The sequence below is a fragment of the Haliotis rufescens genome, unplaced genomic scaffold, assembly GCF_023055435.1.
Source record: "Haliotis rufescens isolate VD_foot unplaced genomic scaffold, xgHalRufe1.0.p SCAF_30, whole genome shotgun sequence".
Classification (NCBI taxonomy): domain Eukaryota; kingdom Metazoa; phylum Mollusca; class Gastropoda; order Lepetellida; family Haliotidae; genus Haliotis; species Haliotis rufescens.
Window position 1 is genome coordinate 3,603,664 of NW_025964002.1, and position 24,503 is coordinate 3,628,166.

At 42.5% G+C, this 24,503-nt stretch overlaps 1 protein-coding gene across 2 annotated transcripts in view; it reads right to left on the bottom strand.

Annotated features, from left to right (window-relative positions):
* Positions 1–3,768: 3,768 nt before the first annotated feature.
* LOC124147272 (calmodulin-beta-like) overlaps positions 3,769–24,503 on the bottom strand; it is a 33,790-nt gene continuing 13,055 nt past the window's right edge. Inside the window, exons 2-7 of one of the 2 annotated variants that reach the window (XR_007217751.1) lie at positions 17,898–17,967; positions 13,069–13,212; positions 11,402–11,577; positions 7,641–7,704; positions 4,940–5,593; positions 3,769–4,811 (exon numbers count right to left, since the gene is read on the bottom strand). Coding sequence is in view for 1 of the 2 variants with exons in the window: in XM_046517941.2 (XP_046373897.1) it covers positions 5,565–5,593; positions 7,641–7,704; positions 11,402–11,577; positions 13,069–13,212; positions 17,898–17,967 (483 nt within the window). In the remaining variant the exon portion in view is untranslated. Of the gene's footprint in view, positions 5,594–7,640; positions 7,705–11,401; positions 11,578–13,068; positions 13,213–17,897; positions 17,968–24,503 lie in introns of both variants that reach the window. The other variant, XM_046517941.2, reaches the window with a different exon arrangement.

A 24,503-nucleotide genomic window follows, 5' to 3' on the forward strand; every position in this document is an offset into this window, starting at 1 on the left:
ACATAAACCGATAACACCAAGGATACCGGGCCCTACCAAACATGTGAGGTGAGGTGAGGTGAAATTGGGTTTAACGTCGCGTCCAAGATTATTGCACTTATATAGCGACGTGCATGTACGTGTGTGTTTGTGTGGCTGCTTGTACTAGTCCGGACTGATGCCGATTTATAGTGCTAGCTCACTGAGATACCATGCCGCAGTTTAACATGAATATCCCACTCAGACACAGTATACTGACTCCGAGCCGACCAGTCCTTGTTTTAGCCCCTTAATGCCGAGCGCCAGACAGGGTAACAACAAGTACCATCTTTTAACTTCTTTTGGTATAACGCGGCCGGGGATCGAACCCCGGACCTTCCGCTCTCCGGGCGGACGCTCTACCACTAGACCACGGAGGCGGTCCCCAAACATGTAGAGAGTCAATGAATAGTGTTGTGTGTTACGTGTATCCTAGCAGAATTCATTTGAACACTGATAAGTAATTAGTTAAAGTACTTATATACAGGGCACCAAAGACATCGGACACATATTTCACCTGTGCGTCCACGCCCGGGTATGTGAAAGGACACAATGTACGCGGAAATGTTATAGGGATTTGCACTCTGTTAGATTAAGCAATGTTCCAGCAATATCACGGCGGAGAAAAACAGAACATATATACTACCTATATTGAATTATAGGTTCGATTCGGGGTGCGGGTGGCCCAGTCGTCTATTGCGCCGTGATTCGCTGTGCGTCCCTTGGGCACGCCAGAAACCTATGATTGTGGGTTCGAATCCCGGTTCGCCCCAATTATTTTTCTAGGTTTGTCAGCACCATACCCGTGGTCGTGGGTTTCATCGAAGTGGTAAACGTCTGTGACTTCGGGCGTCACGCCGTGATATAACTGGAATACTGTTAAAAGCGTCGTTATATGACCGCTCTCCCGTGACATTACTTGAATATAATAGGTACAGTGTGTGGAGCTTATGACCGCTCTCCCGTGACATTACTTGAATATAATAGGTACAGTGTGTGGAGCTTATGACTGCTCTCCCGTGACATTACTTGAATATAATAGGTACAGTGTGGGGAGCTTATGACTGCTCTCCCGAGACATTACTTGAATATAATAGGTGCAGTGTGGGGAGCTTATGACTGCTATCCCTTGACCTTACTTGAATATAATAGGTACAGTGTGTGGAGCTTATGACTGCTCTCCCGTGACATTACTTGAATGTAATGGGTACAGTGTGGGGAGCTTATGACTTCTCTCCCGTGACATTACTGGAATATAATAGGTACAGTGTGTGGAGCTTATGACTGCTCTCCCGTGACATTACTTGAATGTAATGGGTACAGTGTGGGGAGCTTATGACTTCTCTCCCGTGACATTACTGGAATATAATAGGTACAGTGTGGGGAGCTTATGACTGCTTTCCCGTGACATTACTGGAATGTAATAGGTACAGTGCTGGGAGCTTATGACTGCTCTCCCGTGACATTATTTGGATATGTAATAGGTACAGTTAGGGGAGCTTAAAACTGCTCTCCCGTGACATTACTGGAATATAATAGGTGCAGTGTGTGGAGCTTATGACTGCTTTCCCCGTGATATTACTTAAATATAATAGGTGCAGTGTGTGGAGCTTATGACTGCTCTCCCGTGACGTTACTTGAATATAATAGGTACTGTTTGGGGAGCTTATGACTGCTCTCCCGTGACATTACTTGAATATAATAGATGCAGTGTGTGGAGCTTATGACTGCTCTTCCGTGACATTACTTAAATATAATAGGTACAGTGTGGGGAGCTTATGACTGCTCTCCCGTGACGTTACTTGAATGTTGCTAAAATCTCTTTCTCATGTTCCGTTGTAAAATTGTTGTTCTACACCGGTCTTTAACAACAGGACAACACGTACAATGAGCAATGGTTTACTGGGAAACATGATATACATACACATTTTCAGTGCCACAACCGGTATCACTTACCATGCATACACAACCACAGCGTTCACAACACAAAGGCATTTAAACTGTTTTATATCGATATGTAGAAACAGATAAAAATTAATAGTCGACGCTAATGTTGGCGTGTCTTGAAAAAAATACCGCCTTTTCTGAACGATATATTTCATTTTCGAAGTCAAAGAAAACAGTACAAGAGAAAATCGAAACAGCTTGCCGCGAATAAGTACATACGATTCTATAAATAATATCTAACAAATTGACCTTTTAGCAAAAAACACATATAATAGAACAACCCCTGTATTCATTTCGTCTTGTGAACAACCGTATTCTCTTGTAACGTTGTATTGGGTTTATGCATCCATCGACACGAGGCCGTAGTGTACAGTATAAGTGAGTATGGTTTTACGCCGCTATTAACACGACGGGTGACCCCACAAATGGGTTCCACACATTGTACCCATGTGGGGAATCGAACCCGGGTTTTCGGCGTGACGAGCGAACGCTTTAACCACAAGGATACCCGACTGCCCCTGTGTACAGTATGACATACAAGGGGTTTTTTTGTTTTGTTTTTTTGTTGTTTAACGCCGCACTCAGAAATATTCCAGCTATATGACGGAGGTCTGTAAATAATCGAGTCTGAACCAGACAATCCAGTGATTGAGATCAAGAGCATCGATCCACGCAAATGGAATACCATGACATGCATCAACCTAGTCAGCGAGCTTGACCACCCGATCCCGCTAGTCACCTTTTACGACAAGTATAGTCGCCTTTTACGGCAAGCATGGACATACAGGGACAAAAGCAAATGGACTGATCATTAGATACTCATGTTTGAGGCAGGATACAAAACGTTAAGTTATTTTCTCTAACAGGAGCCGAATTATTTATATTTTGTACAACACATTCGGCAGGTCGGACAAAGCAAATATATATTTGTCAGTATTAACTGGAACATAACTGTCGCTAACGCTACCGTATACACTGAGCTTACCCGACAACGCCTAACGCTTCATTAACAACCAACATTCCTATGACTATGAATGTTGCTTTGGCTCTACCGACTATATTCCAATGAAAATGTTTGATATCTAATAATATATACACGTATAAACATTGCACAATAACATATTTGAGACAACTTCAGATATGAATGAATATTTGGTCAGTACTACTGAAATACAAAAATAGCAATACGGAAAGCACGAGTCACAGCTCTTGTGTGCGATGTATTGACAGCAAATAGCTTCGACATGTAACAGTTATAAGCAAAACATTTCTACGTTATCTTTTTCTTGATCAGGAGCTCAGATTTGTAGAGCCATCTCCTTTCAAACAGAACACCCAGAATAAATGAGAGAAGACGGGTGTATCTGTGGGCGAGCTGTCAAACAGCCAAAACGTCATCCTGACATGTGTTGTCTCACTCTCTGTTTCTTGTTAAAAGCCGCACCTGCCAACGTGGCCCAGCTTGTGGTAGATCTTCAGGCGGAATGGCGGGCAATGCCAAGGGCAACCATACAAAGTTAATCTGTATTACAGCTTTAATGGACAGAATTATCATTAAACCGCCCGCATGTTATCAGAAATGAGCGGGCCACTGAACTTGATAATGCCCTCATATTGTTTGACGACAGGCCCGTTGTCAGTTGACGTCATATTGATGTTCAATAGTGACGTCATCTAGTTTGTTCTATGACGTTTCCATTTTTGTAAAAGTGGGTCTGTGACATTCGTTGTGTGTTGATTGCAGTAAATGTTTCAAAAACCGATATTGTTGTTTCTTTTATTTGATAACAAATTCTATCCACTATAGATATATTAACGGTAACGCTATTTTTCAGGGCATTATAATTTGCCGAAGCCCTCGGTCTTTTCAACTGCCCTCGGGCTTCTGCAAATGATAAATGCCCTGAAAAATAGCGTTACCCCTATAGTGTGCCATCAAGGTGTCGTGCATTTATGGTGGACACACCAGATATTGATCTGCATGCCCGACATTGATTTCAGAGACATTTATCGTCATTACACTGTCATTTCATCAGGTCCCCTATTTCTGTCGGTAGTATATATATTTAGGCAACTAGTAGGAACATGTAGCGTGAAGATTCAGTTCGTTTGTTTCTTTGATGTTTAACGCCGCACTCAGCAATAATCCAGCTATGTGATTGCGGTCTGTAAATCATCGAGTCTGGACCAGGCAATCCAGTGATTGACACCAAGAGCATCTATCCACGCAAATCAAATGCAAGGATACTGTTATATGTGTCACGTGGTTTAGAACAACAAGACTCACAATCTCACTTTGTCCCTTGATCTAAAGCCTACAAGATACATGAGGCAAAAGTTGGCTTCGTAAATGTGTTAAATCTTCATGATTATTATACACTACCGAGCAAAAGAAAGCATGCACCCATGTTTGATGGTGGCTAAAAAATGAAACAAATAAGAAATGGTTATTTGTGGTGATGTATTTGATGCGGGTATCACAGTTGTTTTGGACCTTTAGTTGTGTTAGCTTAGTAACGTTTTGATAACGTTTGTAGTGTTTTGGTCAAATCAACGGTTCAAGTGCATGCTTTCATGCCGTCAGTTTAGTATTGCGTCCGACAAAATGTGTTTGATCACAGTTACTTTTGCCCTTGAGTATATACACAATGTTCAGACAATATTAACTTGTGTATTATTGGTTGGACCATACACATCTCAAAGGTAGCAAATCTTCAGGTCCAGTGGAGGCCTTCCATTCATCATGGAACAGTCCGTGTAAGGAAGCAGTGCAAGAGGCATTACTCCGCTACTCACGAACACCATCAATAATACTCGTCAATAAATGCACATTGTTGACAAACAACCTGTCAATAAATGCACATTGTTGACAAGCAACCCGTCAATAAATGCACATTGTTGACGAACAACCTGTCAATAAATGCACATTGTTGACAAGCAGCCAGTCAATAAATACACATTGTTGACAAGCAACCTGTCAATAAATGCACATTGTTGACAAGCAACCCGTCAATAAATGCACATTGTTGACAAACAACCTGTCAATAAATGCACATCGTTGACAAGCAGCCAGTCAATAAATAGACATTGTTGACAAGCAACCCGACTGTTAATACACATTGTTGACAAGCAACCCCTCTGAAAAAGCACATTGTTGACAAGCAACCCGTTTGTAAATACACAGTGTTGACAAGCAGCCTGTCAATAAATACACATTGTTGACAAGCAACCCGACTGTTAATACACATTGTTGACAAGCAACCCCTCTGAAAAAGCACATTGTTGACAAGCAACCCGTTTTTTAAATACACAGTGTTGACAAGCAGCCTGTCAATAAATACACATTGTTGACAAGCAACCCGACTGTTAATACACATTGTTGACAAGCAACCCCTCTGAAAAAGCACATTGTTGACAAGCAACCCGTCAATAAATGCACATTGTTGACAAACAACCCGTCTGTAAATGCACATTGTTGACGAACAAGTATCAGAAGATGCTGAGAGGCAGCAGGTAGAGGGTTCACTCTGACAAGCAATTCTTTTCTTGATCGGCAGGCTCTTAATGTATGTGTGTCCCGCCACATCAACAAGTCCAGGTTATCGCGATGTTAATATAGCCTTAAACTCTGAAATGGAAAACAACACTTCTGTGAATGATTGTGCTGTGGTAACTAGTATAGACTAGTATAGTCTGCCCGCCGGACCCTGACTGACGTAACCTAAGGCGAGGTCAAATCGGGTTTGACGACACGTACAACATTTTTGCACTTATATGGTGACATCCATGCACGTGTGTTTGTGTGTGTGTGTGTGTGTACGTGCGTGCGTGCGTGTGTGTGTGTTGGTGTGTGTGTGCGTGTGTGTGTGTGTGTGCGTGCGTGCGTGTGCGTGTGTGTGTGCGTGCGTGCGTGTGTGTGTGAGAGAGAGAGAGAGAGAGAGAGAGTTAGGGGTGTGTGTGTGAACGCTGAGGTGAAGTCAAATATTACAAGATTATTGCACAAGATAATTGTCCTAATATGGCGACATGAATCCACCTGGTGTATGCATGTGTGTTTGTGTGTGCGTGCATGCGTGCGTGTGTGCGTATGTGCGCGTGTGTGGTGAGACACCAAGCCGCAGTTTAACAACGACACGCCACTCAGGCACAGTCTACAGACCCCCAGCCCCTCCATGATCCTTGCCTTGCCCATGATATGACGCGGCCAGGGATCGACCCACCGACCTTCTCCTCTCCGGACACACCCTCTACCCATCAGATCACGGAGGCGGTCACAGGGAGAAGGAAATGGGAGCAAAAACTAATCTGCCTGTATTACCAGTCTATTAGCGGTGTTCTAGTGCGAACGATAATTTGAAACGGATATGGCATTGTAACACGAAGCAGACAGTGAGAAAGTCGAGACTGATTGCGCCGCGGAAATATTCAGGCTGCGCAGCGGTCTGGCTAGAGTCGGGGTGACATCATGAGTGACGACCCATGTTGTCATGACACGGTGATTCATATTCAACAAGGTCACACCTGGTGACAACCCGACCCTCATAAACAGACCCGGGAAGTCGTGCGACGGATATTGGATACTGGGAGAGCATTCATCCCCGGAATGGAAGGAGAGTCATCACCTGGTATATACGCGCTCTCTCTAGGCATGGCAGAACACATTTTAGCCATATTTACCAAACTTCTACTGGGCTGAGCATAAGCGGATCCAGAGGGGTGTGTGTGGGGGTGGGGTGGGGGGTGGGGATGGGGGGTGGGGGTGTCCAGGGGGTCAGGACCCCCACCTCCTTTTGAAAACCAAATATAGTATGAACACACAATGCCACTTAGAAAGTTGGTTGGTTGGTTTGTTGTTTAACGCCGCACTTAGCAATATTCCAGCTATATGAGGGCAGTCTGTACCCGACAATCCAGTGATTAATATCATTAGCATCGATCCACGCAATTGGGATCGATGACCTGCATCAACCAAGTCAGCGAGCCTGACCACCCGATCACGTTAGTCGATTTTTACGACAAGCATGGACGCCTTTTACGGCAAGCATGGGTTGCTGAAGACCAATTCTACCCCGGAATCTTCACGGGTCCACTTAGAAAGTGGTCAAATGTAATGTTATATTTGGGATAACACTTTCTTAGTACAGAAGGGTACACAAAGTACGTGATCTAGACTACCAGTTGTCGGACATTAATTTTTGTGGTAGCCTCGGTGGCTGAGTGGGTTTAGATCGCTGACAATAAGGTGCCTCACTCTGGCAATTATGGGTTCGAATCCCGGTCGGGACTCAACACTAAAAACTACGAGAATCTGAACTTTACTGAGAAAGTGTTATCCAAATGTAATATGTTGTACATAGTAAATTGACTGAGAGAAGGTTTCGATATTTCTGACCCCTTCCTTTAAAAGTCCTGGATCCACCCTTGCTGAAGTGGCCCAGTTGTCTGAGGCGCAGCAAGTGGCTGCGCAGAGGAGGGTGTACCGGGATCCTACGATCGTGTGTTCGAATCTTACCATGACCATTGGCGCGTCGGCTGTATACTCAAAGTGGTAAATGTCTAAGACCTGCATCACTTAGGGCTTCCCTAACATCAAGCTGACACGCCGTGACATAACTGGAATACTGGTTAAACACCCATACTCAGCGTGTCACCTAACACTGTGATGATAAACTCACCAGAGTAGTCTACCTTTCCGTCCTTGTTGAGGTCAGCCTCCCTCACCATCTCCTCCGCTTCTCTCTGGAAGTAATTCAAACTTAAGAGATTAGGAAACTCTTCGCGAGCATCGCTGTTTTGTTGGCTTTTTTTTTAACGCCACACTAGCAATATTCCAGCTGTATGATGGCAATCTGTATAGATATAATAATAATAATAGAGTCTGGACCAGACAATTCAGTGGTTGACATCATGAGCATCGATCTACGCAATAAGGGTACGATAACATGCATCAACCAAGTCAGCGAGCCTGACCACCCGATCCCGTTAGTCGCCTCTTACGACAAGCAAGGGAGCCTGACCAGCCGATCCCGTTAGTCGCCTCTTACGACAAGCAAGGGAGCCTGACCAGCCGATCCCGTTAGTCGCCTCTTACGACAAGCATTGGTTGCTGAAGACCAATTCTAAGTCGGATCTTCACGGGAATTGCAAGCATCGGCGCTTTACTTCAAATCCTGGGCGTCAGTCAGTTTAATTGTCAACAAAAATAGATTTCATGTGAGGCAGACTCTGTTATTCATGTTTGACAAGAGACATTGTATTAAGGGGCTGAGTTCAATGTGTGCCCAGGGGGGGTGTTGGTATAAAGCGTGTCCCTACCTCCTCAGTTATGTTTTCAATAACAAAACAAAAAAGAAAAAAGAAACATTTTTGGTGCAGCCTTATATGTGTTGAATACGTGCTGTCACCACTCGTCCCTTTCCGTTACGTGCAATAATATTCTTCCCCCTATCGACCAACGTTTGCTGATGCGGCGTTAAGTAAAGGTATACTCACTCGCTCACTCACTCACTCACTCACTCGATAGCTCGCACGCTCGCACCCACTCACCTACTCACTCGACAAAGCAATCTGAATACGCGTATGTCTCTATAATTGGTCACAATTATAGCTTTTGTTTAGGGTGATATTCTGTATCTTAAAACATTCCAACATGCATGACAGTCACAATTAAGGTCTTTTACTGAATATGATCAAAAGGTATGACAACTGTGATATTTAGAAAATATGTATGAACGCACACAACGATGCATGTGGTACACTATGTATAATTTTAATTTTCTTTCATGTGTTTAAGTTAAGACGGAACCCAGTTGTTAAATCGCAATTCCATAAGGCGCTACTCGGTTTATCCCGGAAACACACGAATTGTCACGGTCAATTTGTGACAACATTAATTGAATCGTCCATAAAATCAAAGACACGTTTACTGTTATGGGACAGAGAGGTAGCAAAGCCTCTAGAGTTATTTCCCTTGCATTGAAAATCGAAACGTGATTTTATGGCTCGGCAAGCACATGCCAATTAAGTGAGTGAGTGAGTGAGTGAGTATGGTTTTACGCCGCTTTTAGCAATATCCCGGCAATATCACGATGGGGGGAACCACAAATGGGCTTCACACATTGTACCCATGTCGGGAATCGAACCGGGTCTTCGACGTGGCGAGCGAACGCTTTAACCACTAGGCAACCCGACCGCCCCTACATGCCAATTAAAACTATAAACTGGTTATTATAACCATACTGCTTGTAACTACCAAGAACTACACGAAGTACTTTTAATTTAAAAATAAACCCAACACGTTTATGTTCAATATTTGTTCAACAATTTAAGCTCAGTGCCAGGACATCGTACAAGTCCCGCCTCATTGGAATGTAACAGTCAGTGCATCAGACAGAGGGACGATGAAGACGTATCAGTGTTTATGCTAACGTTGAAATACGGGGTTTAGTTTAGACATCATCATTCAATACTTATGGACATGTCTTATGTTTAATTTTCTTTCAATAGAAAATATACAAATATGACAAGAATGATATTGCAAACTATCTATACAAAAGTCATTTGAAATACATCTTATTTGTTGCGACTTCTTCTGTGGTAATTACAGTTAAATCACTTGCGAATTTCTATAAATCGTTATTTTACTTATTCTTTCTTTATTCGCATCCACATTTCACTATCTAAATTCATCAATCCATCTTCCCGAGGCAAGTTTCCACCCTTGCCGAACTAGACTGAATTTCTGGGCTCGATCGTAGCGCGATCAGTGGCTATTGTCCCTTCTATGCCCTTCTTTTTGACCAATCAGATTCCATCTCTTATATCATTTGCATTTGCTTTAGACAAAATGGCGGCGCCAAGTCAAGACGATCTGAACGATGATCAAGATATACATTGTTATAAAACGGGTCTTACCACGCAAAGTGCATCAAATCACGTGAGCACCTTGATTAAAAACGTGAAAAGATTTGGAAAATATATATCATCGCACAGTTGACGGTACACATCAACTGCAAACCCTGCAGTCGACCGAAATCCTCACGTTGAAATCGATGTTGTTCACGAACCGGATGTTGATTTCGTTACTCGATTTTGATTGGACTATGCATAGACTCGTTAGTCCGGCCAAAATGTAACTCCATAATTGCAGCCTAATTGGGCTGGGGTGGAAACTGGAATTTTACAATCAGTTAACTCACATGCCTCGGGAATATGCATCAAATCCAAATCCAAACACAAAAGGGGGCACGGGTGGCCCAGTCGTCTAAAGCGCCGCGATTCGCTGTGCAGAGTTGAGTCCCCTGGACACGCCAGAAACCTATGAATGTGGGTTCGAATCCCGGTTCACCCTGATTATGTTTCTAGGTTTGTCAGCACCATACCCGTGCTCGTAGGTTTCACCGAAGTGGTAAATGTCTGAGACCTGCATCACTTCGGGCTTTCCTCCCACATTAAGCTGACACGCCGTGATATAACTGGAATACTGTTAAAAGCGGCGTTAAACCCAACTCACTCACTCACTCACCCAAACACAAAAAAGGGCAAGCTGTGATGTAGGTTGTTGGGTGAGAGGGATAATGTTATGGCTATCAACAAACGGGTAGTCAGGCTCAGGTACACGTTGTTCACAATATCAACCACTGGTCTGCCCGGTCTAGGCGCTATTAGTGAGTGAGTATGGTTTTACACCGCTTTTAGCAATATTTCAGCTTCACACATTGTACCCAAGTGGGGAATCCAACCTGGGTATTCGGCGTGACGAGCGAACTCTTTAACCACTAGGCTACCCCACAGCCCCTAGGCGCATTCGTGACCAACTCGTGTTATTCCGGGACAAGCCGAATAGCGACTTGTGCCCCTCTCGTGGCCATTTTTGAAACCGGGTTCCGTCTTAGCGCAAACGGGCATACCTAAAACAATTGTCAAGTCGTTGCGTAATGGTTCACACATTTTCCAAAGATTTCCCACATTATTTCAGATGCAGTTTAAAGCACATCGGGACGTGCGGCATTATATAGTATGATTGAACACATTTAACTGTGTCTTTGGTATATTTTTAGATGCAAGACATATGTAAATTCAAAAATTATTTCTGAGGGATTCTTTGACGAAGAACTTGAAATCATACGCGCATTCTGATTGGTTTGTCGTATTTTCGCATATAACATTCATCGATAGGGGGACGAGTCTTCTTGCAGGTTACGGAAAGGGGCGAGTGGTGCCGAATGCCCCTAGGCGGTATCATCTATAGGCCCCCGTGATGCAGCTGGAATACCGGCGAGTGCCGAGCGCTGAACACCAACAGTATTCCCTTCAATGAACAATAGAGATATAACGTTGGACATGCACCACTTGATGGTTGTCACGGGGATCCAACCTGCTACCGTCCATTTCTACCTGCTTTTGCCTCAGCGGTTGCAATGTCAAGGTCACTTACCCGACTGATCTTCTCTCCTAATTTAGAGAGTATCTCGAACAGGTCGGTAGGGGAGATAAATCCATCTTTATCCTTGTCAAAAACGCGGAATACTTCACGGAGTTCTTTCTCGGGGTCCATCGTCACTTTCCGGGCAAAGATGTCGAGAAACTCATCAAAATCTATAGACCCGCTTTCTGCAAAACGTTATAGAAATATAATTATTCATGAAACACGTTCAGCCATCAAAGAAGTTATTTTTAACGCATTTGATTGAATGTGTAATACGATCTGCTTGATGTGGGAGAGCAATCTGACATCAATGTAATTTTCTAAGGAAATCTGAGAAAAAAGTCCTGGTAATAATCTCGAAAATTTTAAAATCCTGAACGAAAATTAAGTATTGAGCACTAAGTGTCCTCGTCATTGACTTGATGCATGTTCAAGTGTTAAATTGATGTCAACACAGATGGGCCATTACGTGTTTCTGTATCTAATGGACCAAATCTTCAGTTTCATGATATCCTATACCTACGTCTGGAGCTGCAGATCGTGTAGTAACGAACATAGCCGTAATAGCGAACTGCACCGTGCTCATTTTTTCAAAAGTAAAATTCAAATTCGATTGGCTCATCTGACCTTCAGTTTGGAGTTACGTGTCTTCAGATGGTTTCTCCCTCTGGACATGTAGGTTTATGCGAGAAGGGAGTCATGTTTCACAGATACTATTTTAACGTCTTATAACTAAGAGGATGGAAACAGTCTTCTTAATGACAGAGATATCCATTTGTCTTATCAATACACGTTTTGATATTCATTCATACATGTGAACAAAGGTTTAATCGGCATTACACCAGATAGGAGGAAGTTGTCACACGGGCTGGTGTTGACGTACATGCATTGTGTCATTCACTGCGAGAAGGCAAAGACACATTAGGTGTGTGTGGTTTCTGGACAACCAATCCCAAAAATATGTTTTCATATGTTGTTTCAAGCCGAGTCCTACTCATTTCAATAATAAGATAAAACCTTCACAATAGCTCCAAATGGGAATAAATGTAATCAAGTATATCAAGTTTCAAACTTATATCTTTTACTGAAATTATTTCATCAGAAAACTTTGATGTTGTATATAACACATGTTTATATATATATAAAGTCCAACGGCTAAGGGAAACTTAAATCGACTACTTCCTTGGCATGCGTAGTTCATGCAATCAACCATTGTCTGAATTATGGGCCTATGGCCTTCTTACTGAACAAACTGTCTGTCTGTCTGTAATATAGTTTAGTTTCCTTGATTCCACATATATCAAAACTACAGAAGAGGAAAGGTTCTATTGAATAAAAAAAATATTATTATTTTACAGAAATGTTTTCATTGACTTAGTGTTAGTCTAATAATCATATTAGGTTAATGGAAACATTCATCTTAGTTTAAATGGACAGTCCTCATGTCTGAAGGTACTAATATTTAATTTAAAGTTCATTTCGACCACCACTCTATGTTTTATTTAAACATTAAACACGGCATTGGTTCTCTTCAACCAGTGCAAGTCCATTAATCAAGTTATTGTTGCCCGGCATGTGTTGGTCGTAAGAGGCTGCTAAATGGCCCCTGGAATGTACTAGAGTTCTGTGTTAAACATCCAACAGACAAAGGAAGGAGAAGAGATGTGTGTCCTTACTGTCGGTGTCCACGGCCCTGATGAAGCCACGGATCTCCTGTATAGTGGGTCTCTGCCCCAGGGAGATCATCACGCTGCCGAGCTCGTCTGTCGTGATCATGCCGTCTCCATTCTTGTCGAACATCTTGAATGTGTCATTCAACTCTGAAAACAGAAGTCGCGTACAGGTACACCAGGGTACGTATTCGTGTTTTATTCTCCCCAAAGTTTATCTGACAAAATAAAAATCCGTAAAAACAAAAGAAAATTCATATCACGCATGATATTCACATTTACTAACACTTTCATGATTACCCATTTTGACCTGAAATTGCACGTGTATAAAATCCCATGATTAAGAAATAGCTACACATTCCCAGTGCACGAGGGACCGAGTCAATTCAAACAGTTAATGAAGTGTTTTAAACTGTGTAAAGCAACATTGTTGACGCCAAACCTCTCAAATGTTTTGCCACACGCGGTTGCATGCTGTTGGAATGCTCCAACCAGGAATTGCACCAAACATTGTTGCTAGGCACCATACAGTCACGCTGTGGTGGGTACCGACAGAATGGCAACACCGGGAACCGACCACGTCCTGGACGTCAGCGAATAAGATAATCATACCCGCCTGGTTCCTCTGCGAGAGCGGTTTCAGATTGCAACTTTGACATGCGCAGTGTAACTGGCTTGACAATAATAATGTCCGATGCAATTCCCTATTTTGACTTGTACCATTTTTTTCAGGTACACAATTGACTTGCCTTTGTCTGTGTTTGTGGCGAGAGCCACCCATGTGGCAGGATAACTCACCTTTTCGCGAACATCTGGTATCATTACTAATTGATAGTGAGTCATAAACACATGCTCATGATATAGTCGGAATCGTACAATCGACTCTGCTTTTGGCAGAGATTTGTATTGAATATGGAAAGGATTTTGTCGCTTTCATTTACGTCCGATAAGTGCAAGGAAGAGATTACGACAGCATAACATCCGACCACGACGTCAAGCTGTACGTCCACGTGTTCTGCCATGTCATCGAACTGATTAAGAGGCGCCTGAGGTTCAGATGCTGGAGGTTAATCCTCTTAGCAGATGAGCCCAGGTTTCATCTTGAGAGTAGAGATGGACGTCAGCGTGTTTGTTGACGTCGGGTGGAACGTTACACTGACGCGTGTGTTGTTCAACGTTCTGTAATCGGTGGTGGCAGCGTAATGATGTGGGGTGTCATCACTGTTCATCACAGGACCCCTCTAGTGGTCATCGGTGGCATTGTGACAGGTGTACGGTACCGTGACCAAGTTATCCGTCCTCACATCACTTTACAGCAGGACAATGTCACCTGACGTTACACGTGAGGGTCACAAACTTCATTGAACAACAGAACATTCCAACACATTGGCCTGCTGTATCGCCAGATCTGGCGCTCATCGAACGTATGTGGGATGGCATAAGACGTCGCTTTTGCCGACTTCCAAACCAACAGTTGACTTTGGACCAGCTCCCACAGGCCTTCCTCAACCATCTTGTGTCGTCAATACACACATACAAACATACATAGAAACATACACACACACACGCACACACACGCACGCACGCACGCACACACACACACATACACACGCATACACGCAAACATACACACATACAAACACACACGCACACGCACACGCACACGCAAACGCACACACAAACACATAACGTTGCACTCTGCTGTCGTTTGTTTTGAAACAATCTTGTTATATAGCTTCCTAGTGTTTAAACTGACGCCAGGATGAATACCATGACAATCTAGCGCGTGCTGTTGCGTGTGCATGTGCGTGTTTATGCTACCGATTGTCTCTCTAATCAATCAGTCTCCTTCGGTGTACTTTATATGCTGGGCAAGTAATCAACATTCACAACGTGTACCGCACGCTATACTACTTCACAGGGAAGAATACCGTCTCGACCTGAGAAAACTTTAGATAAAACTGCAATTCCGTAGGCACTTTAACCAACTGCACTTGGCGAAGAGCGTGTCAGCAATTATTTATACACAGCCCGAGAGATATTTTGGTTCGTTTATCCGACTTCACCAAACACAGAATAGAAAATAGATATGTTTACATTTGAGTTAATTTAATTCTGTCAGGCCTCTCACTATTTCGGACAGCTGTAAGTGGTTCGTGACGCTGCTGCTCGTCTGGCTTGTTTACAAGGTTTATAAGGGAACATGTATCTAAACACCAAGTTAGTGAGGAGGGTGTGCTGCTGCGTTCAAGAGCATTTCAGTTACATCAGCGACTGACAACCTTGTATTGGAGGAAAGCCACAAAAAAGTAAAGTGCGAAATCGGGTCCCCCGGAAGCGCTCGTCAAATCATCATCATCATCATCATCATCATCATCATCATCAACATCATCATCATCATCATCATCATCATCATCATCATCGTTCGCTCGTCACGCCGAAGACCCGGGTTCGAATCCCGACATGGGTGCAATGTGTGAAGCCCATTTCTGATGTCCCCCGCCGTGATATTGCTGGAATATTGCTAAAAGCGGCGTAAAACCAAACTCACTCACTCACTCACTCATCATCATCATCATCTTGACGGAAGTTATAGAATCTGCCACTTTCGGTAAACTCACGAGCGCCGGTATGATTCTGACAAACAAAGGATCACAACCTGCGCGAACCTGGGCTTGAACCTACGGTCATTGGATCCTGCGTAGTCTAAGGGGCGCAACTTCTCACAACGAATTGCCGCGTTTAAGACAACTAGCTGATTGCGTGACCAGTGCCGCGATCACATATGTGTTGTGTGCCCTAGGCTGATTATTGACAGTGCTCTTTTTATTATATATATAAACATAATTTAACAACTGTATTTTATGTAAAATATGCTCATTTCAGAGACTAGATGTTAGTCTTGGGAAAACCTACTGACAATGGTTACTAGGACATAACAACTTCTCATAAACAATTGAAGATCTTATGAATGTGACATGTAGAGAATACCCAGGGCTAATTTCCATATTTCCTAATGTCCAAATGTTGATATGTACCTCCCCGAGAGTCCATGATCTGTCCGAAATCGCCACACAGATAATGGCCTGAGGAACGTAACTTGCAAGATATGGTAATTGTTTGGTATAGTCTATTTATCCCTGATTTCAATGCTGACTTGCAAAACAACTATTGATTATATATTTCGAACTTAAACCGTCTACATCAAGCGATGGACATACAACTGTGTACATCACGGGCAGATATGGCGATATAATTGAATGTCTTGAAGCTCTGGAGCGGCATTCAGCGCAGATGTCCAATGCTGCATCCCACTCCTTCAAAGCAGCATGGAAATAGTTCTCATATCAGAGGTGAGGTGAGGTGAGGTGAGGTGAGGTGAGGTGAGGTGAGGTGAGGTGAAATTGGGTTCAACGTCGCGTCCAAGATTATTGCACTTATATAGCGACGTGCATGCACGTGTATGCGTGTGTGTGTGTGTGTGTGTGTGTGTGGCTGCTTGTACTAGTCCGGACTGATGCCGATTTATAGTGCTAGCTCACTGAGATACCATGCCGCAGTTTAACATGAATATCCCACTCAGACACAGTATACTGGCTCCGAGCCGACCAGTCCTTGTTTTAGCCCCTTAATGCCGAGCGCCGGACAGGGTAACAACAAGTACAATATTTTAACGTCTTTTTGTATGACGCGGCCTCTCATATCAGAAGGAATGTGGGTCAAACATTATAACCAGAAGGCGAGAACAAGGAAGAAGGAGATTAAAACAACCAAATTATGTGGGATGAAAGCATCCACATGCCATCACGTACAATTTGGCTATTCAAGTTAAAATCCTACAGATTCTCTATCCGCTTCTCACGCTTTGGAGTGAGTTAGTGAGTATTGTTTTACGCCGCTTTTTGCAATATTCCAGCAATATCACGGCGGGGGACACCATAAATTGGCTTCACACATTGTACCCATGTCGGGAATCGAACCCGGGTCTTCGGCGTGACGAGCGATCGCTTTAAGCACTAGGCTACCCGACCGCCCCTCACGCTTTGGAAGCACTGACCCTTGGCCCATGTCAAACTGGGTCCAGCCTGAACTGCCTATCTACAGTGCGTGTTAGACAGGCCAAGTATTACACATCCGCTAATGTAATTATCTAAGTCACTCAAACACTGCACTGCATCAATGAACCAACCCAGCAACGTGGAATGCGAGTCTTCATGCATTACATGTGCGGAATTAGCGGAAGGCCTGCGATTAGCGTATGATAACACACTGTCGATAAGTGCTCCTGTGAAGAAGGATGAGATGCGGGGAGGTGAAATGGGGTTTAACGTCGCGGTCAAGATTATTGCACGAGCGTGTGCGTGCGTGCGCGCGCGCGCGCGTGTGTGTATTAGCCGGGACAAATGTCGGTATCATAGCGCAAGCCCATTGAGATATATGGCGCAGTTTAACATGGAGACCCCATTCAGACACATCTTAACTCTAAGCCTTGTTTTAGCCCCTTAATGCGGAGTGGCAGGCAGGGTAACAACAACTCCCAGCTTTAACGGCTTTCGGTAAAGCGCGGCCTGAGATCGAACCACCGACCTTCCACTCTGCAAACAGACGATCTTGAAATCTTTCACAGAGTTGACGCAATACTGCGACTGGTCACAGAGAAGATCCGGGTTCGATTCCTCACATGGGTCAAATTATGTTCATTTTCTCTTTGAAATGCTTCATTTCATGGGAAATCATTTCCTATGGAACAATCGGTAACGTTTCAAATGCACTGATTGGTTCCGAAGTACATACTTCACGTGTCATATAACGAATACATGACGTCATCGCCCTACCTTGAATCTTCTCATCGGAAAAGATGTGCTTCTTTGTGTACCGCTGCCTCCTCTGAATCTGCCGCTGCGCCTGTGAGAACAAAACGACCATTAGTCCATGTGTCCATTTGCTATTTTGTCCATTAGTGCATTAGCCATGTGTCCATTAATACATTAGTCCATGGGTCCATTTGCCTTTTGGACATTAAACTACACTAGTTTTAGTTCGTTATAACCGTAGTTCGCTATACATAAGTACATGTGTCCATTTGCTCTTTTGTCCATTAGTGCGTTAGTCATGTGTCCATTAATACATTAGTCCATGTGTCCATTTGCTCTTTTGTCCATTAGTGCTTTAGCCATGTGTCCATTAATACATTAGTCCATGCGTCCATTTGTCCATTAGTGCATTAGTCATGTGTCCATTAATACATTAGTCCATGCGTCCATTTGTCCATTAGTGCATTAGCCATGTGTCCATTAATACATAAGTCCATGTGTCCATTAATACATTAGTCCATGCGTCCATTTGTCCATTAGTGCATTAGCCATGTGTCCATTAATACATAAGTCCATGTGTCCATTAATACATTAGTCCATGCGTCCATTTGTCCATTAGTGCATTAGTCATGTGTCCATTAATACATTAGTCCATGCGTCCATTTGTCCATTAGTGCATTAGCCATGTGTCCATTAATACATAAGTCCATGTGTCCATTAATACATTAGTCCATGTGTCCATTTGTCCATTAGTGCATTAGCCATGTGTCCATTAATACATTAGTCCATGCGTCCAATTGTCCATTAGTGCATTAGCCATGTGTCCATTAATACATTAGTCCATGCGTCCATTTGTCCATTAGTGCATTAGTCATGTGTCCATTAATACATTAGTCCATGCGTCCATTTGTCCATTAGTGCATTAGCCATGTGTCCATTAATACATAAGTCCATGTGTCCATTAATACATAAGTCCATGCGTCCATTTGTCCATTAGTGCATTAGTCATGTGTCCATTAATACATTAGTCCATGCGTCCATTTGTCCATTAGTGCATTAGTCATGTGTCAATTAATACATTAGTCCATGCGTTCATTTGTCCATTAGTGCATTAGCCATGTGTCCATTAATACATTAGTCCATGCGTCCATTTGTCCATTAGTGCATTAGCCATGTGTCCATTAATACATTAGTCCATGCGTCCATTTGTCCATTAGTGCATTAGTCATGTGTCCATTAATACATTAGTCCATACGTCCATTTGTCCATTAGTGCATTAGCCATGTGTCCATTAATACATAAGTCCATGTGTCCATTAATACATTAGTCCATGCGTCCATTTGTCCATTAGTGCATTAGCCATGTGTCCATTAATACATAAGTCCATGTGTCCATTAATACATTAGTCCATGCGTCCATTTGTCCATTAGTGCATTAGCCATGTGTCCATTAATACATTAGTCCATGCGTCCATTTGTCCATTAGTGCATTAGCCATGTGTCCATTAATACATAAGTCCATGTGTCCATTAATACATTAGTCCATGCGTCCATTTGTCCATTAGTGCATTAGTCATGTGTCCATTAATACATAAGTCCATGTGTCCATTAATACATTAGTCCATGCGTCCATTTGTCCATTAGTGCATTAGCCATGTGTCCATTAATACATAAGTCCATGTGTCCATTAATACATTAGTACATGCGTCCATTTGTCCATTAGTGCATTAGCCATGTGTCCATTAATACATAAGTCCATGTGTCCATTAATACATTAGTCCATGCGTCCATTTGTCCATTAGTGCATTAGTCATGTGTCCATTAATACATTAGTCCATGCGTCCATTTGTCCATTAGTGCATTAGCCATGTGTCCATTAATACATAAGTCCATGTGTCCATTAATACATAAGTCCATGCGTCCATTTGTCCATTAGTGCATTAGCCATGTGTCCATTAATACATTAGTCCATGCGTCCATTTGTCCATTAGTGCATTAGTCATGTGTCCATTAATACATTAGTCCATGTGTCCATTTGTCCATTAGTGCATTAGCCATGTGTCCATTAATACATTAGTCCATGTGTCCATTAATACATTAGTCCATGTGTCCATTTGTCCATTAGTGCATTAGTCATGTGTCCATTAATACATTAGTCCATGCGTCCATTTGTCCATTAGTGCATTAGCCATGTGTCCATTAATACATAAGTCCATGTGTCCATTAATACATAAGTCCATGCGTCCATTTGTCCATTAGTGCATTAGCCATGTGTCCATTAATACATAAGTCCATGTGTCCATTAATACATAAGTCCATGCGTCCATTTGTCCATTAGTGCATTAGTCATGTGTCCATTAATACATTAGTCCATGCGTCCATTTGTCCATTAGTGCATTAGCCATGTGTCCATTAATACATAAGTCCATGTGTCCATTAGTACATAAGTCCATGCGTCCATTTGTCCATTAGTGCATTAGCCATGTGTCCATTAATACATTAGTCCATGCGTCCATTTGTCCATTAGTGCATTAGCCATGTGTCCATTAATACATAAGTCCATGTGTCCATTAATACATAAGTCCATGTGTCCATTTGTCCATTAGTGCATTAGTCATGTGTCCATTAATACATAAGTCCATGTGTCCATTTGTACTTTTGTCCATTAGTTCATTTCAGAAGTGGTGCGTTATTGGGTATTTAGATTGAACAACTTGTGAACGCACAATATTCAGGCCCCTGTCACAAATTATTCACAACACATAATTATGTAAAGCTGTGTCTCAGGCAAAACCTAAAATTTGCATCTCTGCCAAATGAAAACTGTCAATAAAAGGATCAGATGAAGCGCCACCCCACATGTAGGTCACATGCTCTGTCTGTGTGTCTGTCTGTTTGTGTGTATGTTTGTATGTGTGAGTGTGTGTTTGTGTGTGTATGTTTGTATGCATGTGTATGTGTGTATGTATATATGTGTATGTGTAAATGTATGTGCAGTGTTTATTTTGCTTCCAGAAAAGATTCCACCAAAGGCTGATCATTTCTTACAAGATTGGATCTGCATGTCTATCAAACACAAGTATTGCTTTACCAAGAAGAGAGCGTGCTCACCTACATACATTTACATCCGTACTTTCGCGCATATATATAGGATAACAAAACAAAACATACATTCCTCATATCTATTTCAAATTTATGGCTAATGGGCTACAAGTCAAGTAATAAACTGGGAAGGTAGTCTACAATTTTCGAACCTATGAATGTGACGGCACATTAGGTTGAGATTAAAAGGTACAAAGAACGCGGGCTGGTGTTTTGGCCTGTTCTAAAAAAACGGGTAATAAAAACTTCATTTACATTTGAATGTAAGGGCTTATCAAGTTCAGCACAATGGTATCATGGGGGAGGGGTGTGTGTGCCATACATTAACCGTGGCTGCCTGACAGCGGACGATGAATCAGCCAATCAGAGCAGTGCAAGAGATATATCCATGTTCCTCACCCCTGACGCCCGTGGGGGAAGCTACGTCTCAGATTGGCCACTTTGACGTGAAACACACTGTGTTGGCTCCCTCGTACCTGTGATAGTTGAACACTTAACGGGCGGACACATTGGGATGGCGATGGTCATAGTGATAAACTGCGGTGTTAGTAAGCAAAGAGATTTTTTATATCGATTGTTTAATTTTTTTAAATGTACAATTATGGAAATGAAGGTATCATTTGTAAGAAACAATATTATGTTTCATGAATGAGTTAGTGAGCATGGTTTTACGCCGCTTTTGGCAATTTTCCAGCAATATCACGTTGGGGGACACCAGAAATAGGCTTCACACATTGGAGAATGGGGAATCGAATCCGGGCCTTCGGCGCTACGAGCGAACGCTTTACCACTAGGCTACCCGTCTCCGCGTTCCATGAATGACTAACAGGTCTTCAGCAACCCATGCTTGTCGTAGGAGGCGACTAACGGGATCGGGTGGTCAGGCTCGCTGACTTGGTTGATGCATGTCATTGTATCCCAAATGAGTGGATCGATACTCATGATGTCAATCACTAGATTGTCTGGTCCAGACTCGATTAATTACGGACGTCCGTCATACAGCTGGAATATTGCTGAGTGCGGCGTCAAACAACAAAGGAAACGAAACGAAAACGGCTATCATGACATATCATTATATATCAATATGAACATAAGATATATAAGTATGTTATCGATGTAGTGGGTTCGGCCAATTGGAGGTGAGATAAAATATACAAAACATAATTCTCTACATAGATTGGTTCTATTAAATAGGACAGTACGCCTTTGCAAGCTGGTTTGACTCGTACAGTAACAACTATAGCAATGTTTTCTGATACGCGCTGGACCTATCATTATACATAATTTTGATAGAATCATGCAACTACATTTAAACTGAAAAGGAGCCCTAGGGAGTTTCAGACCTGTGGAAAATCTAGACTTGATTCACCTGAGAAATAGCATCAGAGTAATGGTTGGGTGGAATGGAAAATAATGATTCAGGAACTGTGAGACAGTCTAAGTCGTCCGCTCCTCCTCAGGATATTAGCGTTGTAAAATTCCAGAAAGATAAGAAATCGGTTTTAAAGAAGATGCTTCTTCTGGATCCACGTAACAACCAGACACAAAGCAGACGTGACCGTAACACTCTCCTGTCACGGAATACGCCATTAATAGACGCAGAGATAACGGAATGTTCCGAATGATTTCCGCTGAAGGCCAGGATGTCATGCAGGGCGATTATCTACGACTCCAGCTGGTAGAAGGTTATTTTAAGCTTTACCGTAAATAGATTTCAAGGATGACAGAACGGTTCAGCAAAAACATTGCTACATGTAACTTAGTTTCCAGGAGGAATCTCTCAGTAATCTCGTTACATCATCGGGTGCCTTTGAAAAGGTGCGAGGATGCACAGATGTCGAGAATGTTCGTGTTATGAACCTTGATAAGATTGATATCAAGTATCATATAGAAAGACGATATCGTTATGCTGAACTATAATTCATAATGAGACTAACATATTATCTCCTAATACATCACAGAAAGGAGCCAAGAAAATCTCCACATTTCCTGAAACTGACGGTGTCTGATCTTGCCAAAATAGTTTACACTTGCTCGGGAGTTTCAGGATAGTTTTGTTTCAAGGTCTGTATGAGACAATAATTCAAAATTAGTATCACTCAATTAGGTTTAGTTTATCTCCCAAACCCTCAAAAATATGTTAAGAAGTGATTCCAACTCAAGGAATGATTTGGCGTCATTTCCTGAGCTCTTAAATGAAGAATTGTTCATGGCTCCATTTAGAATTTATTTAAATTTTATAGATATATATTTTTTTTAAAAACTATATTTCTAGGACGAAATGTTAGTCAAAGTTGGATCTCTGTTCTGATGGAGTACAATGGAACGTTGCTGTATTGGTATTATATACACGAGTATGCTGACCCTGTTTATGCATATGTGACCAATTTACCGCGCGCTGCAATGATATCTCGATGTCTGCGGTTGATTATATAGTTTATGTTACACACAGCGAACAGTACAACTCAATTCCAGGGGTACACCGAGGTCCAGAATCGAAAACGCTTGTTACACGAGCTGAGCCTTGTATTGATCGTCTCAGCAACGTGTTACGTCAGCATGATAACGCATGCATATATCAACGTTGTCCAGTGGTAGAGAGTCTGCCTGGAGAAGAACTGTTGGGTGTTTGATCAAGGGACGAGTCATACCAAAATATTAAATTGTGGTACATCTTGTTATCCTGCCTGTCGTTCGGCATTAAGGGAATAAGACAAGGACTGGTCGGCTTGGAGTCAGTATACTGTGTCTGAGTGGGGTATCCATGTTAATCTGCCACATGGTATCTAGTACTATATAAACTGTTTACAAGCCCGTACTAGTTCAAAGTTCAAGCACACACACACACACACACACACACACACACACACACACACACACACACACACACACACACACCAGTGGTAAGACGGTAAAACAAGGACTTGTGTGTATACAGTGTCTGAGTGGGGTATTCATGTAAAACTGCGGCATGGAATTTCAGTGGACTAAAACAATAATAAAACATTAGTCCTGACCAGTACAAGGAGGCACGCACGCACGCACGCACGCACGCACGCACGCACGCACGCATGCACACACACACACACACACACACACACACACACACGACGCGACTTTAAACTCCATTCCACCTCACCTAACTCACGCAGTGAGATTCCGCCTTACTTGTGTCATATCAATACTAGGAGAAACACGACTTATACAAAGATTATAACACGACCAGCTTGATAATATCATTAACATTCATCAAGATCACCAGAAATATATCTTACATAAATTCTTATCGCATATAGTCACTGATTATAGTATTATATATTTATATACTAAATTATATATTTATATACTAAAATAAAGTGTGCTGTTGGTTGTGTTTGTTAATTAGCGCCGTAATATTCCGGCTGTATAACGGCGGTCTGTACATAATCGAGTCAGGGCCAGACATGCCTGTGATTGACACCATGAGCATCGATCTACACCATAAGGATACGATGACATATCAACCAAGCCAGCGAGCCTGACCACC